The 15,661-nt window shown below is 38.9% G+C and overlaps 2 protein-coding genes across 3 annotated transcripts; one reads left to right on the top strand and one right to left on the bottom strand.

Moving 5' to 3' along the window:
• Positions 1 to 3,204: 3,204 nt before the first annotated feature.
• On the bottom strand, positions 3,205 to 10,787 carry tspan33a (tetraspanin 33a). 2 transcript variants are annotated; one of them, XM_078242488.1, is made up of 8 exons: positions 10,765 to 10,787; positions 5,961 to 6,018; positions 5,536 to 5,663; positions 5,111 to 5,185; positions 4,399 to 4,494; positions 4,122 to 4,250; positions 3,859 to 4,020; positions 3,205 to 3,732 (listed from the first exon to the last, which is right to left on the bottom strand). In XM_078242488.1, the coding sequence occupies exons 1-8, from the start codon at positions 10,780 to 10,782 to the stop codon at positions 3,631 to 3,633; spliced, it is 768 nt and encodes a 255-aa protein (XP_078098614.1). In that variant the 5' UTR covers positions 10,783 to 10,787; the 3' UTR covers positions 3,205 to 3,630. The 2 variants fall into 2 exon arrangements, with proteins under 2 accessions (XP_078098614.1, XP_078098613.1); XM_078242487.1 differs by lacking the exon at positions 10,765 to 10,787 and adding an exon at positions 8,189 to 8,506.
• Positions 10,489 to 14,482, top strand: LOC144511979 (uncharacterized). The gene is made up of 8 exons (XM_078242486.1): positions 10,489 to 10,592; positions 10,801 to 11,003; positions 11,376 to 11,486; positions 11,663 to 11,758; positions 11,933 to 12,043; positions 12,184 to 12,304; positions 12,550 to 12,753; positions 12,844 to 14,482. Exons 1-8 carry the CDS (start codon positions 10,574 to 10,576, stop codon positions 13,872 to 13,874), a joined length of 1,896 nt encoding a protein of 631 aa, XP_078098612.1. The 5' UTR covers positions 10,489 to 10,573; the 3' UTR covers positions 13,875 to 14,482.
• The last annotated feature ends 1,179 nt before the right edge of the window (positions 14,483 to 15,661 follow it).

Genomic DNA, 15,661 nt, shown 5'->3' with positions numbered 1-15,661 from the left:
TAAAGTATTAAAAGTAAAAGTACTCAATGCAGGGACATCTGGAAACGATCCAAACAGTTCTGTTTTATGTCGAATCATTTCAGCTGTGCTTGTAGGCCGTTATATTGTTGGGTAGTTTAATTTATAATAAAACATATTTTATAAACTACGTGTTTTGTTGCAAATATTTTAATTTGTAAAGTAACTAACTAAATCTGTCAGAGTAATATAGTAGAGTAAAAAGTACAATATTTCCCTCTGAGATGTAGTAGAGTAGAAGTAGAAAGTGGCATGAAAAGAAAAGACTCAAGTAAAGTACAAGTACCTCAAATTTGTACTTAAGTACAGTACTTGAGTAAATGAACTTAGTTACATTCCACCACTGGCTTCAATACAGCAGTCATTAACATAATAGGATATTTAAAATGTACGTATGTGCACTCAAAATTGTGTTTCTGATGCTGTACATTTTCTTAAGGCGGTAAACAGCCCTTTATAATATATTATGAGCTTTTTATATCTTTAAGATATGGATTCACATTCTACAGCTGCACAAGAGACAGACGTAAGCAAGCACACATAAATAAATACAAATTAAAGCCAAAATAAAAGAGATAACATTAAAGAGCAATATACATTATATACAATACCTTAGATTATATAAATGAATTGCATTTGTGCAAAAGAAATTTAAGAAATATATAATATAAATATAGGTATAAGTATGAATAATACATACAATATATACATATGTATATCATATTATGTGCAGTACATGTATTATACACACATTTCACAAAATGAATACAATATTATGAAAAAAACACTGATATAGCCATACAACATACTGATACTGTACATGTGGCCTAATCTGCACTGATGATGCAGACTAGTTCGTTTAGGGATTACATAGATACTATTAAACAGATGTAAGATGAGTTTTCCTTTACATTTATACATGTTTTTTTATACTGTATATTGTTGGCTGTTTGCCTTAACAAGACAGTCAGAATGTCTCAGCCATTTTTTTAAATAATTATGTATTATGAATTACATCAAGTTTTGAACAGTTTTCACGTTTATATGACAGTAGTGTGCATGTGAGTATCGGTGTGTGGGAGGGAGGGAGGGAGGGAGTGGAGGGACACAGTTAAACTCAAAACTACATTAAGTCCGTTTCCTTTGGGACATTCATAATGGACTGGACTTCCTGTTGTGGTTAAGGTGGCTGCAGGAATCTTCCAAAACTGCTAAACATGAAAAATAATTTACATAAAACCCCAAACTCAAACACAGTCTCATTATTTTATGCTGATTTAATTGATTTTAGTTTATTTTACTGTGCTTGAATAAGCCAGAATACCACTAAAAGCAAATTTCAAATTGGTCCAACCTCAACCCATGGTGCTGTTGTTATCGCATTAATTGGACAGTGCACTTGTGGTATTTGCATGACTGCCGATGCTTTGTTTCTCTCCTCGTGTTCTGAGAGTAAAAACTGGGTGAACTCTCCTCCCTCCTCTGTGTGTGTCTGGGCTCCAGTGCTCTGTGTGTGGTCCCTGGTTTTTGCCTCTGACTCACCCAGGCAGCCATGTTGCTGTGGGTTTCAAGGACACACACACACACACACACACACACACACACACACACACACACACACACACACACACACACACACACACACACACACACACACACACACACACACACACACACACACACACACACTTGCTTTTACTAAATTAATTACCAAATGCTTTTTCTCTCCTTTGTGGCAGTAGATTGGTGATTTCACAGTAATAGAAGTTACTACAGCGTTTAACTAACAGACATATCATGTTTAGATTGTGGACTTAAGTCAAAGGCTGTTAAACATGCAGGGCTGTTTCTGCTCCCAAGGACTACAGGCATCGGGTTTCAGGCCGGGAATGCCTTACAACTCAGGTTTTCATTTGCCAGGCAGAGAAATGGGGTAGAGAGGTTGTGTTGGTTTATGCTTCTTCACAGTTACAGTATACCTTTTGCCAGAGCTTCCCTAGGTGAAGAAGAAAAATGTAGAGAATGTCAAAGATTTGCCTCTAATTATCACATAAAAACATTAAATACTGAACTTTACAGCTGTTTTATGATTTTCACTGAACCCAAATCAAACAAAAACAGTAAAATACAGCTACACCTTCCTTTGCTGTCAGTGCAAACCAAGCTTTAATTGGTACTTTATCAAGACAACAAAAGAGGGTAAAATGTTTTTTCGTTTTTTAGTTTCAAATAAATCTTTTTTTTCCTCAGTCAGAGAACTGTAACCACTGTCTGCTCACTGATTGGTCATAAAATAAAAACTTGGCCCGTTCTAGTGACCACATCGACGAAATAACATGACAGTACCTCAGGCAATCAAACAACAGTTTTCTTTAGTGGGAATAGTGGGAAATTGGGAATTCCCCACTTCTTTTGTATTTTAGTTGAACATTTTTGCAAAAGAAAAAAAGATAAGGAAGAGGTGAGAACAGGATTCAAATATATATACAGCCTCAACACATGTCCAGAATATGGACTTTGTACAAAGCCTATGTCGTTTGGCAAACATTTACTTATAATGGCAGCATATTGAGACAAATGCAGGCTGTCAGCTGGCTAAAATGTGAGGAGGAAATGACATCATGTGCAGTGTCAGGTCTCGGCAAGAAAACCAAGTAGCCTAACATGGCCATTTTATTATGCAGAGTGTTAATGGACAGTTAATTGTCAATTAAAACCTTTAAAATCATTATGTAAAACGGGTTATTATACTGTACTGTTATAATATTCCTTTTTGTAACAAGGGTACAAGGCATTTCTGGGGCCCAGAGGTAAATACTTTTTAAACGCATTCATAGGCTTGTGAAAGTATACAAAACTACATACCACCTAGCATATGTGCATTGCTTAAGCTTTGTCTTAAAAAAAATGTATCAAGTATGTTGACCTTTCTATTTGACACATATTTTAACTACAAATAGAAAACATACTTATATTTCAGGTACACATTGCTAATACATTAATAAAAACCTCAACCAAACGTAAGATGCATCTCATAGATAAGCAACATTACTGAGAATGCATAAGACATTCTGTCTGTCACTCTTTTATTTTGAAAAAAGTCTACTAAATCAATATATGTTCATAAATGCAATTCCCTTTTGCTTAGCTAACATTTGCTGCATTATGGATACAGTGGGGAAAAAAAAAAGATGTGTAATAGAGTATACTGATTGCAGTTCTTAAGTTAAGGTCAATGATCCCATCAATATGACCCTGACAGCCAAATGCCCTTCCTGCCTTTGCTTGTACTAACTACCGTATAAAGTTTGGTAAATACAAACATTGTCTATGTCCAGTAGGTGGTGACAGAGTCCTGTTTCTCCACCTGTTTCCTTTACGTGTACTGACCTTCACTTCCATGCCAAGTGTTTGAAAGCACATTAATGGTTTGTCCACATGCTGGCTCTTGACTAGTCTTGTTTTTTATAAGTCTAAGACCAATGATACCAATTGCTCAATCCAGCCAGAGATGACAGATGTTTTTCAGGCATTTGTGGTTCCCCCGCCCATCTGCTGGTGTCACCGTGTTTCTGGTGCTGTTCATCAGAATCTGGTCTGATCCGACCTAGGTTAGCTCCACGGGTCTGAGCGGTGCTTGAGGTTGTAGTTCTGAAGCTCGATCTGGTCTTTGATTTGGTTTATCAAAATCTGAGACAAGAGGATGCCAACTAGCTGCAGAAGTGAAAACACAAACAGAGGGCTCAGCAGCTGGCTACGACGGTTAGTCTCTACTCTTAGAGGGGTTAAGGTTATTGAGTTGTGTGTGTATTGGTATGTATGCTGTGCACCATATCCTACCTGTGGTATGGCCAGTCCCAGGGCGATGCCTCCAAGTAGGAACAGGTTACTGTGGATCCAGTTCACCATTTTGTCTATGCAGCCATTGGTGTGGATGTGGTCTCCAGCTTCAATGTACTCTAAGTCCTGCATGCCCTGGCCACACATTGTGTTGATAACCTCCTGCTCAAGTAAGTAAGTAAGTAAGTAAGTAAGTAAGTAAGATAAATACATTTAAAAGCATTCACACAAAAAGATATCAGCAGTCTTGTAAAGATGGTGACCTTGTCTTTGGATATGATACAACAGGAGAAGGGGACAGAACAGCGTTCTCTGCTGGGGTTGTCCTGCTTACAGTTGAAGTAAATGTTCTGGGACCAGTCAGTGTACGTCACACCACCACAGCAGCCAAACTGAGGACACATACAAACATTTGAGATAGAAGAGATTAGAAGACATGTTAATGATGTGTGTATACATTATTGCTCTGGTATGTATGACAAAATGATGATGACGTACAGTGTTTATGGTATGAAGTCTGTATTTGGAATAAATCCTTACCTCTTTCTGACCAAAGTCTATGAGATTTTGGAGATCAATGTCCTCTCTGTAGTGGACGATAGCATTGTTGATCATGTCAGTCACTCTAGTCCGGGCCTTGGCAGAGAAAAAAATGTGTGCATGCACAAAAATATGCATGATGAAGACACAGAATGGTTATATAACAGTTTGATAACAAATATGATAAATCCAGCTTCTTGTTAAGATCCTCATTTCTAATGAACCAGAACCACATCTGACAACCCTGCAGCAGTTACAGGTGAAGCCCAGGAGAGGACAGTGTTACACCATTCTTTACAATCACAAAGGACAGTAAATAAACAGTTAAACCCCCCAAAAAAAAAGTCTACCCAAAGAAAGACTATATAAACAAATGTTGTACATTTTTCAAGGTGCATCAGTCTTATTGTAAAGTTTTGTTGCTCACAAATGACTAGATTTTAAGGATATTATAATAATATATATTATATAATGCATCTAGACCTTGTGTGGGATTTAGTTCAAAAACAATAATATCAAAAAACTATTTCCGTGTCCATGGCGGGTTTGACCATTTCATGGTTCAGTCAACCAATCAATTACCAGGAGTAATTTAAAAAAGAAAATTAAGCATGGCAGGTACAGTTTTTGCAATAATTATTATGTTAGGAATGTAAAAAAGCAAATACATGCATTGTTCGTACAGAGAAAAACCTCCATGTTGTTTCATTACCTTATCAGAGAAGATGAAGCCCAGGATCCCAGCAGCCAGCTGGAGCAGGAAGATCACTGTCAGACAGATACAGAACTGGGAGGGGGGAGGAAAAAGATAGGGATGTTTACAGCTCTGTAAAATTAATCTGTTTCTGTTTAATTCCTTAGAGGACAGATTTCATTTACCTCCCCTACTCTTAAAACACGCACAAAAAAAATCCTAAGAGTAAGCGCTTACGATAGAAGGACATTGTAAAAGAAAAAGAAAAAAAGAAAGTCACCCACAAAAATACTGTTGAGATGATCTGGCAGCTCACGTTGGCAGAGCTTGAATCTGACTCCATGTCATACACTATGTATCTCTCTGCACTGTTATACTGTAAGGAAAAAAATCATCTATGCAGAATACACTGAAGCCTGGCAGTAGAACAAATCCTGACTTACTGTGTTCAGAAGGCAGATGTTTTCTCGCAGGGAGCCCACACAGCCACAGAAGGTGATGATAAACATCAGGACCCCCACGACCATCAGCATTACAGCGGGGTCCACTGACAGACACGCCAGAGCTGCCTCTGAGAAAAAGAAAAGAGGGGTTCAAAGACTGATGTGAAGAGAGTAACTTGGTTTGTTTTTTTAAACAACAGAATTATTTCCTTTCAAACAGTAACAGGAAACATTTATGGAAGTGTGCTTTCAAGTGTCTTTGTCTAGCTCTGTTAGTATTCTTGAACAACACAGATTTAGAGGCAGTTTTCCCACTGTGTTGTTTGGTGAAAGCAGTGGAAGCATGCCCTGACACTCAATACTCCCACTGTTTCACACTCAACATGAAGAAAGACTGTGTGCACTATCATTGAAGGATCGTTTACCTGCATGTTTCATCATGCGGGCGTACACGCCGATTGCCACCATCACCAGAGAGATTATCTGAGAAGAACATAGAGAAAAAATATTTCTTTATACATAGTGAATCTTGAAAGAAGAAATAGGCAAGAAACCACACAGCACAGGAAGTGAAGAACCATTTTTATGTTCATACTTCTCCAGGGAGGGGCCCCACTCACCAGAACACTTAATCAGACATATATGACAAGGCTGTACTGATAGAATAAAAACAAATTTCCCCAAAATAGGAGAGTCTGTGCTTTTTGTTAGCCTCAGTGCTTTAAGTGGAGTCAGTAGAATCAACTAGAGGACCACAACATTTTCATTAGACATGTAGATAAGGCGAATCTGCCATCTATTTGACTAAATCGATCTGGCAGCAGTCTGTAGCTTTCCCTAAAAAATAAAGGGCCTTTCACTCAGCGCTCCTCTCTCAGTCTCAATTGAATAATAGAGAGCCCTCAGAAACCCTCCTCCTACCCCGAGTGAAATGGATCAAGTTACCACAGACACTGCACCTTCTTGGGGTTGGAGGGTAAACCTAGATTTTCTGCCCCTTTTGTAAAGGTTTAGTTTCACTGTGAACAAGCCAGATCTGAAGAAAACAGGCCGTTTTTTTTGCAATAATGTATGTTGTTGTACTAATGAAATGCAACAGTTTTGTGAAGTGATGTGCTAAAACTAAGTGGTCACCAAATACCATTCTTGCGTTGGTTACATAACCGATTCACTTATTGGTTAATCGCCATTGTATCAACTCACCAAACAGCTAATTACCACGATTATAACAAACATCCCATGACATTTCTAGACTAGAAGACAACCATGCATTTGCAGTTATCATCGGTATGTACAGAGCCCATTGTAGCCAGAGGCAACAGAAATGACAACAACACATTCCACGTCAAAGAGCTTCAAGTTTTTACACAGCCTTATCCTGTTTGTACATGGCCTGAAGTCATGAACATGGCTGACACACTCATATAGGTGTGTAGAAGGAAATGGATAAAGGAACAGCTCTACACACTTTACGATTTCTCAGATTTTAGCATATAAAGAATAACTCCAAAAAACTTCAAACCTTTTGTCTGTGTATGTTCTCAATAGATTCAAATATGTTATATTAGTTCTCTTTTTAAGTCATTTTCTACAGCTTTTTTTGCAGCAACAAAAAAGTCTCCACTAAACCTCAACAAGTTTAATCTGCAACAACTGTTGCAAGTCAGAAATCTCCTTACATTACAATGCCTAAGCACCTGACACTGAAACCCACTCATATGAACTTTGGTTTGTTTACAACCTACTGCCGAGCTCAGCTGTTACTTTCAACTAAATTCTTTACTTTTAAAAAGGATAAAGTTTTGCAATTAGTAACATTGTGGGTGACAAAATGCCATAGTCAGAAATAGCTAATGATAAAATCAATGCAATAATATGCTGTGTTCACCAAAGCGTGTTTAAAATCTGCTACACAGAAATCTTCCCCGTTTCCCTCAGTCAACAGACAAGATTTGTGGAAGAAGTGGGGACCCACTTGTGCACGGCCCCATCAGCATATGAATCAATAAAAGTGTATTTCCTGGCAACAGAGTATGTCATGAAAGGAACTATAGCCTGGAATGAAACCACAGCAGTTGTGTTGACTGAGTACAGTTGTTTTAAATATTGTTGTTGAGATGACAACAATATTTTTGGGTCAAACAGGTTCTGAGCTCTAAATCCCCTCTGACAAAATCAGATGATACATTTCTGATTTGCATTATAATAAAACTTAGTCTCTGACCAATGGCTGAGCAGCAAACACTTGGTGTGTGCGTGTGTCAGCCATGTATGTTAACTTCCCTTCTTCCTCTTTCCTGGACACAGTTTCACTTTTTGTAAAACACCAAAGTTAATGAAAAACAAACTTAAATAAAGCAGTGGATGTTCCAACTGTCAGCAGACTAAATGTAGATCTCACAAGTTTGGGTTTTAAACAAAAGTAGTAAACACAGTAGGTCTGACATAGTTGGAAGCTGAAATCCTGAGAAATGTCCTTTAACTTTTATCTTGTTAAAAACAAACCTTTTTACCGTTTAACCTAAGCTCACAGGGAGCAAATTTGGTTTGCCAAGAAACGCAATGATTAACCTGCGCACAGAGTAAATAAAGGTTACTATACACTTTGAGATCTTTGTGACCCATTGTTTTCAATGGTATGAGAAACACTCACCCAAAAAATGAAATTAAACAAGAACAGTAGGTATTTGACAACTGGACTGACAAAGGAGTAGTCCTCGTCAGATCCAGGTGCGTCTCTGCGTCTTCCTCCCATAGTGACAAGTATCCAAGCGTGTGTTATCCAACTTTGCGCACAAATTAACTATTAACTGTAGGCTATGAAAAAACGAGTTTCCGTAGGTAAAACCAAAGAGTCGACACCCAAATGATGATGACGAGCTGCTGATATTCTTCTAATACTTGAGCCGACACGTACAGTTACAATGAGTAACGTTAGCAAGCTGCCGAGGCGCTGTCTGGCCAGCACTGATTGGGCGTGCGTGTAAAAACTGGGTGTGTTAATGTGTCTCACGCCCTTACCGGTGATCATATGATAGGGGATCCTGATTTCTTTTTTTAAAAAGTCCAGTGATTGACCCCGTGGACCCTAAGCAAAATCAGGAACAGTTTGCTACTTTGTGTGCATAATTAAGTGAACGATTTGTGTCTTTTTATTTTATTTGTATGTGTTGGTTACTGTATAGGCTACATTAGAATACTATCATGTTTTTTTGTTGTTGGTACTTTTGCTTTAATACTATGTTCTTTTGCCATTAAAGAGTAATACAAAAACTAAGTAGGCTAGACTATTTATTATTATAAGTATTATGAATGTTATTGAATTTAAAATTATCTCATGAACTACAATTTAATATTACCACTGATTTATAGGCCTACATTCTAATGTTTTATTACATAGTCTGTTACTTCCACTATGACATTTGAACCTACATACTCTGACTGGATGATTGTCAGTCTATTACATGCAGCATTAACGGTTTTAAAAAGTGGGTTCAGATTTTTTACCAGTTAGGCCTATTGATACATAACTACAGTAAAGCTATTTTAACAACTCCCCCCATAGCTTAACAAAGATAGGAATTTATTTTAGGGCTGCAGTATTCGGTTCCGTTGGATTTATTTTTTGACTGTTGAAATTAATCAACTAAAGAGTAAAAGGTCCAGGATACCACAAAAAGTGACACATGTGCACCATCTACTGGCAGAAAGTGTTATTTCCCAGTATGCGCTACACAACCACCGCTATATGTTGTGTTATTTTTACAGTCTGTAGGCAGTTGTTCTCAAACCTTTTACACCACGTAGGCTACCACGTTAGAAAATATTAGTCTCCACCATTATGGCCCACGTTAAAATAGAGTAGCATAGGCCTACCCTATTCAGCTGCAGGCAGTTCACGCAGGAGGCTGTTTATTCCTAAAAACATTATTGTTGACAGCCACAGCCACGCTGTACTTCCTCAGTCCCTCCAGCTTGTAAATAATTATCGATGTATGCGCACTCCATTCATGAACGTGACTACTAGCAGGCTGATATCGAAACAAAGCTATTTACACCTAAGGAAACAGTCTATTTTAAATTACCTTTAACTGATCATAGTTTACCGTCGCGACCCGCCCCCTATAAGCGGACGAAGATGGATGGATGGATGATCATAGTTTATGTTTTATTATTAGAAATGTTAAATTAATTTATTTCAATTTATTTTTTAAATATCTCAAGATTTCATCCGCGTACCGCTAGAGGAAGCTCACGTACCACCAGTGGTAGCCTAGTTGTACCACAGTTTGAGAACCATATAGTCTATGGTGTAGGCCTATATGTATGTATGTATGTATATGTATGTATGTGTGTATGTACAGTCATATGAAAAAATTAGGACACCCATGCTAAAGTTGACTAAAAAGAGGAATAAAAAAATCATCTTTTGGAAATTGATCTTAATGCCTTAATTAAAAAAATGAGGAAAAATCCAATCTTTAAGGACACCAATTTTGTTTGTGAATAAATAATGTATCGTAAATAAATAAATGGTCTTCCTTAAAATACAGGGGGCATAAGTAAGTACACCCCTGTGTTGAATTCCCATAGAGGCAGGCAGATTTTTATTTTTAAAGGCCAGTTATTTCATGGATCCAGGATACTATGCATCCTGATAAAGTTCCCTTGGCCTTTGGAATTAAAATAGCCCCACATGATCACATACCCTTCACCATACCTAGAGATTGGCATGGTTTTATTTCAGTTAGCCTAATAGCTGGTTTGATTTGCATTGAGAGATGATTTTATGGAAAGTACCCCATGCCAATCTCTAGGTATGGTGAACGGTATGTGATGATGTGGGGCTATTTTAATTCCATATATAATTCCAAATATTGAACATTCTATCTTTTATTTTGAAGGAAATCGCATACGGGACGACAGTTTTCATAACATCCGTTTTACCCGGAAGTTAGGAGTATTTCCTTAGCTAGCTACTCATTCAGATGAATGCAAAAGTGGTATTTTGTTTATTTTCTAGTCGTGTTACTAAGAAATGGCGTGGAAAAGCAAAGGTTTGTGTAATTATTTATTTAGTTATCGGCTAGTATTCGCAGCTAGTCATTTTAACAAATAATGCAGTTACTAATACATTTATTAACTAAGCTAACGTTAGCTTATCCTCGGATGGAGTTGTGGACAAATCGCTTGCAAATGGTCATTTGAGCCTCTGTAGTTACAATTTACCTTATTCATTAATTCCATTTCAATTGTGCTTTGCAGGTTCCCCTCTTCCTCCGGCCTCCTTACATCTCCTCGTCCCGCCAGTCAGACTAATGTCTGCTTTCATATGGCAAATAGTACAGCAGCACAGTGTGATGCAGTATGACAAGCTGGTGGACTTCATCTGTTTGGCGACAGAGATCGTCCCAGAGCTTCTGAGTCCCAGCCAGAGAGCTCAGCTCATCCTGGGCCTGAGAGCAAGGGTGAGGAATTAGTTACTCGGAACTGTGATCCTTCTCTTTGTCAACAGTATTAAATTAAATTAATAAAAATAAATCTGAATGCCAGTGATGCCAAGATGTTGCGTTCATTGGCCCTCCCTGTACCTGTTTCCCTCAGTGGCTCCAAGGGACACATTGGACATTTGAAATCATGACACATAATATAATTATTCCCCATTTTACTTATTTTTTAATGCATTATTTTGTAATTGTCTTAGTTGTAATGTTAGTATGTGTCTTGTTATTAGTTACATTTGCTTATCAACATACAGCGGTCCTCTCTTATAATAGAAATTGTCCCTGCTGTGTCATGCTCTTTTGAGTTACCAGTCTCCCACCTTTGCCTTGTTGCAGCTGGTTCTGGAGCTGTGTCGTGGTGATGGCGTCGCCAACCTGCAGACCATCCAGAGTCACCTGGATAAGATTCACACCTGCAGCGCTGAACTGAGCTCCACTGATCAGATGGTGGGTTTTATAAAGAAAAAGAGCTGCTCCACACACTAAACATGGACAGCACACATCCAGGGTGTTCTCATAGTCCTCAAAAATATGGCGTTCCAAAATGAATAATCTGTAACACCATTACTGTTAATTATATAATTATTCTTTTTTCAACTATATTGTTGTCAATTTCTTGACAGGCCAATGGTGATATACTGAAGACCTCTTACACCAACTTTGCCAGCCTGGTTCAGAACCTTTTGAATGTTCCTTTTGAAAAGGAGTTCTTCTTCCAAGTGAGTCTATCTGTGAGAAATGAATATCTCTTAAAGATCAAGGGGATGCAAGGGATACAGAGCTCATATATTTTGACAAAAGATATTAAAAGATTCAATGTTGATCTCATAAAATCCAGAGATTCACCAACCATTTAACGCGGTGATGTGTTGATAATTTGGCTGTTTCTGTAGGAGGTGTTTCCTGCAAACTACGGCTCTAACTATGACCAAAGACTGCAGCAGCTGGTGTCTGAGTTCCTGTCCAGGCTGGAGCATCTGCTGCCCGTACCAGACCTGCAACAGGTACTCTCGTTTTTCAGTGTGAAATGTGTCTGGATGTCGCTGGATTTTCTTTTTTTGTGCTTTTGCTTTGAGGTCTGTAAATATACAGTGTTGTTTCTTTTGCCAACCTGCATCTCTGTGGTCTTCTCTCTGTGCCTCAGACAGCAGCATGGCTCACAGAAACAACATCTGTGTCAGAAGAATTAGGACAGCATCTGTCTGAACCCTTTGCCCTGAAGACTCTGCTGCTTCATCACAGACAGTCAGGGACTCTCAGCTCTGGTACGTTTTAACAGAAAAGGCAAGAGGAACAGAGTTCCATCTGTGCAAAAGATCAAGGTTCGAAAAGACCGTTTTTTCTTGTTTCCTTCCTTCCTTGCTGTTTTGCTTTCTTTCTTACATTGTCTTGTTTTTGTTCTTTGACAACAAATGCAACTTTGTTCAGACTTTTACCAGGAATTCATGCTCCCGTCACTATAACAAGTGACTCTAATGTGTAAATGTTAAATGCCTTCCTCTACCAACAGCTCCTTCCAGCAGCGAGGGCGATATTGTTTTGTCCACTCTGTCCCTCCCTGCTCGATCTGGAGTGGAACGGTTTACTGAGTCTTACAGTGAGGACGATGATTATGACAATGAGGAAGAGACCCTGGCATCGGAAGATTTAGAAGAAGACTCGAGTCGAAGCTCAGACGCCACTGCAGATGATTTGTTGCCAATTAGGGAATCAGGTTAGAAACAATCAGTTGCAGTAGGAGACCAGATTTAGTCCAAAATGTTATTTGACTAACTTGCTGTTTTTCTTGCTTTCATGTTTTCAGGTCCTCTGTCGCGTTTGTTCATCTGCCCTCAGTGTTCATTCGCTCACCTCCTAAAGAGAAAAGTCCAAGAGCACATCCAGAGTGAGCACCACGTAAGAGCTCCCATTCAGAAAAACCTATCTGTGAAGAAAGCCAGAGCAAAGACCCAGCAGAAAAGTAAAGACATGACTGGTGAAAAGAAGAACGTAGAAGGCAACTCCGGGATAAAGAGGAAACATAAACCAAAAAGCGGTGTTAGAAAAAAGCGGGAACGTAAGCAGAAGAAGGACAACTTAGAAAATAAGGAACAACGTAGACGGAAAGAGCCCGCGGGGGATGACAAAAGGTTTCTGAGCACGCGACCTGTCAACAAAAACTTCACAGAGGAAGAAACCAAATGCCTGAAGTGTGAAAAGGTTTTTGAACTTCCAAATCAACTTAAGACTCACATGAAGCTTCACAGCTTCGCCTACAGCTGCACCCAGTGTGAGAAGGGATTCACCAGCTCGTCAGGTTATTATCAGCACCAGAGACTCCACAAGAGAGGACGGATATTCGTCTGCAGCCAGTGCAACAAGGGATTCCTGTGCAACTATTCGCTCAAGCAACATGAACGCCTGCATGAAGGTCCCAGCAACCTGTGTACGATCTGTGGGAAAGGGTTCAGCAAAGCAGGGATCACAAGACACATGCAGATGCACAAAGGGGAGAAGAATTACTTGTGCACCACGTGTGGGAAGTCCTTTTTGTCTTCCGGGGAGCTGCTGCTGCACACTCGGTCCCACACGGGCGAGATGCCGTACACCTGCACACACTGCGGGAAGGGTTTCTCCAGCAAGAGTCACCTGATTGTGCACACACGCTCTCACACAGGGGAGCGTCCGTACCTGTGCTCGGAGTGCCCGAAGCGTTTCCTTACACTGAACTGCCTGAAAAGACACACACTCAGCCACAATGGGGTGAAACCATTTAAGTGTCCAAACTGTGAGAAAGAATTTTCCCAGAAGGGGAACCTGAAAAGACATTTGGCAACTCATAAACTTGACACGTAATGTGAGGTTGTTAGAAAGGAGAATGTAGTCATAAATAATGCCTTGTCTAGTTTTTTGAAAACCCCAAATGAAGTATTATTGTGTAATCAGTAGTAACAATTGGAAAGTAAAGTATTTGAATTATTGAATTATTTAAATTCCTCTTATCTGCTTAGGTTTCTTCATTACATCCAGTTACCAAACTTGGGCATTTTAGCTGGTTACAATCACCAGTACTGATGTCATTGATTTGTTTTAGGATCCTGCTTTGCGTCACCTTTTTTTTGCCTTTTTCTCCAAATTCTGCACCCAACTTCGCCTGACAATTGCAAGTCATATTAAACTGTGAGCAAAATACCCTCACACACAGCTGAATATGTACATTAGAAAAGCTGTGAGGGTGAACAAGACAATTATTTGATGCACGATTTATCTTTCAGTTTTTAAATCCTGTGTGGGTCACAGTTATTCGGAAAATAATAATAATTTACTATAAATGTAATGACAGGTTATAGTACCTTGTTAGCTGGGTACCAGCCTTGGTCTACCAAGACACAGTGTGAGGAATGTGACCTGAAATACAAACGTAAAAACAGAGCTGTAGGAAATGCAATTTATTTGCAATTTTTTAATAACATCATTCCTCAGATAAAAATGCAATGTTACAGGAATATACATCAGATATTAATTTAAAACTTGCTTTCAAGGGACCATACAGTCTAAATATACTTTTTCCTTTTTTTATTTACTGGTAGCGTGCGTTATAAGCAAGACAGACTCTGTCACCAATGACAGACTGACAAGTTACAGATACAAACTGTACATTACTTATTTACAAATCAACTTTTTGTTTGGTTTTTCGTTTGACTTTTTATTGAAAATAGGAGTAGAAAAAGTGATTGAAGTAATATTCAGATTTATTTCATTTGCATTCTTTCCCTTTCTAAAATGTAAAATTAAGTGAATGAACAAAAATGAAATCAACAACTCTCCATTAGAAAAAAAAAGAAGAAGAAAAAAAAGGGAGTGTCAACTGTGAGACCATGCAGTCGTCACCGAAGAGACAAATGGTGACTGAGGAAACCAAATGATGTTGGGCCAGTGTCACTTAGCAACCTCAGAACCAATGATATCCCTCGCAGTCGAGGGGGAGTGGCTTATGTTTTAAGAACAGTTACAAAATGACCACCTGCCTCCAAAGCTACCGCAAGTACAATTACACACTCTAGTTCATTTTTTTGACCATAAATAGTGCTGTTATTAAATACTACATTTAACAGTAGCGTCACGTACTAATATTACAACAAATTGGTCTCTGTGTGAAAACCTCTCTCCATACAAAATAATAACAGACAAACAAACAGCTCAATCCTGTCAAAGGCCCTTTAACACTTTGCATGAGTAGTGAACTAAGACTACGAACAAGATCTTAAGACACTACTGACCAGTGGAGGACAGAGCCACATAGCCATGGCATTTACCCAGTAAATAAGGAACAGGAAAGCCTTCGCCGAACACTACTGTATATGGAGCTGTGGACCACCTGCCATTGAATCATCAGGCTGGCAAAAGGCCAGCATCCCCCTGCCTGGGTAAAAGAAAAATTAGTTAACGCCTGCATGCTGTTAAAGAGGCGTTTCCACACCAGCAAGAAATAACTCACGGAAGAAAACACTGATAATGTACATGACACTACTCTCAGATGGGCCACCTCATTCATTACACACACAGGCATACAAGACCTGTTTGTTTCTAACTCTTTGTGGTCAAGTGTGGCTTTCTTAGCGAGACAAACCCACTGAATCAAA

Source organism: Sander vitreus, chromosome 23 (genome assembly GCF_031162955.1).
Source record: "Sander vitreus isolate 19-12246 chromosome 23, sanVit1, whole genome shotgun sequence".
NCBI classification, from domain to species: domain Eukaryota; kingdom Metazoa; phylum Chordata; class Actinopteri; order Perciformes; family Percidae; genus Sander; species Sander vitreus.
This window is presented reverse-complemented; position numbering and strand designations above follow the sequence as displayed.

Excerpts from the sequence above, each read along its gene's own strand:
- tspan33a (XM_078242487.1), bottom strand. The coding sequence starts at position 8,290 with ATGGGAGGAAGACGCAGAGACGCACCTGGATCTGACGAGGACTACTCC. Across the intron at positions 6,019-8,188 it reads TGTTTAATTTCATTTTTTGG|ATAATCTCTCTGGTGATGGT; the intron begins GTGAGTGTTTCT and ends TGTTCTTCTCAG. Across the intron at positions 5,186-5,535 it reads ACATCTGCCTTCTGAACACA|TTCTGTATCTGTCTGACAGT; the intron begins GTAAGTCAGGAT and ends CCCCCCTCCCAG.
- LOC144511979 (XM_078242486.1), top strand. Across the intron at positions 12,044-12,183 it reads CCGTACCAGACCTGCAACAG|ACAGCAGCATGGCTCACAGA; the intron begins GTACTCTCGTTT and ends TCTGTGCCTCAG. Across the intron at positions 12,305-12,549 it reads GTCAGGGACTCTCAGCTCTG|CTCCTTCCAGCAGCGAGGGC; the intron begins GTACGTTTTAAC and ends CTCTACCAACAG.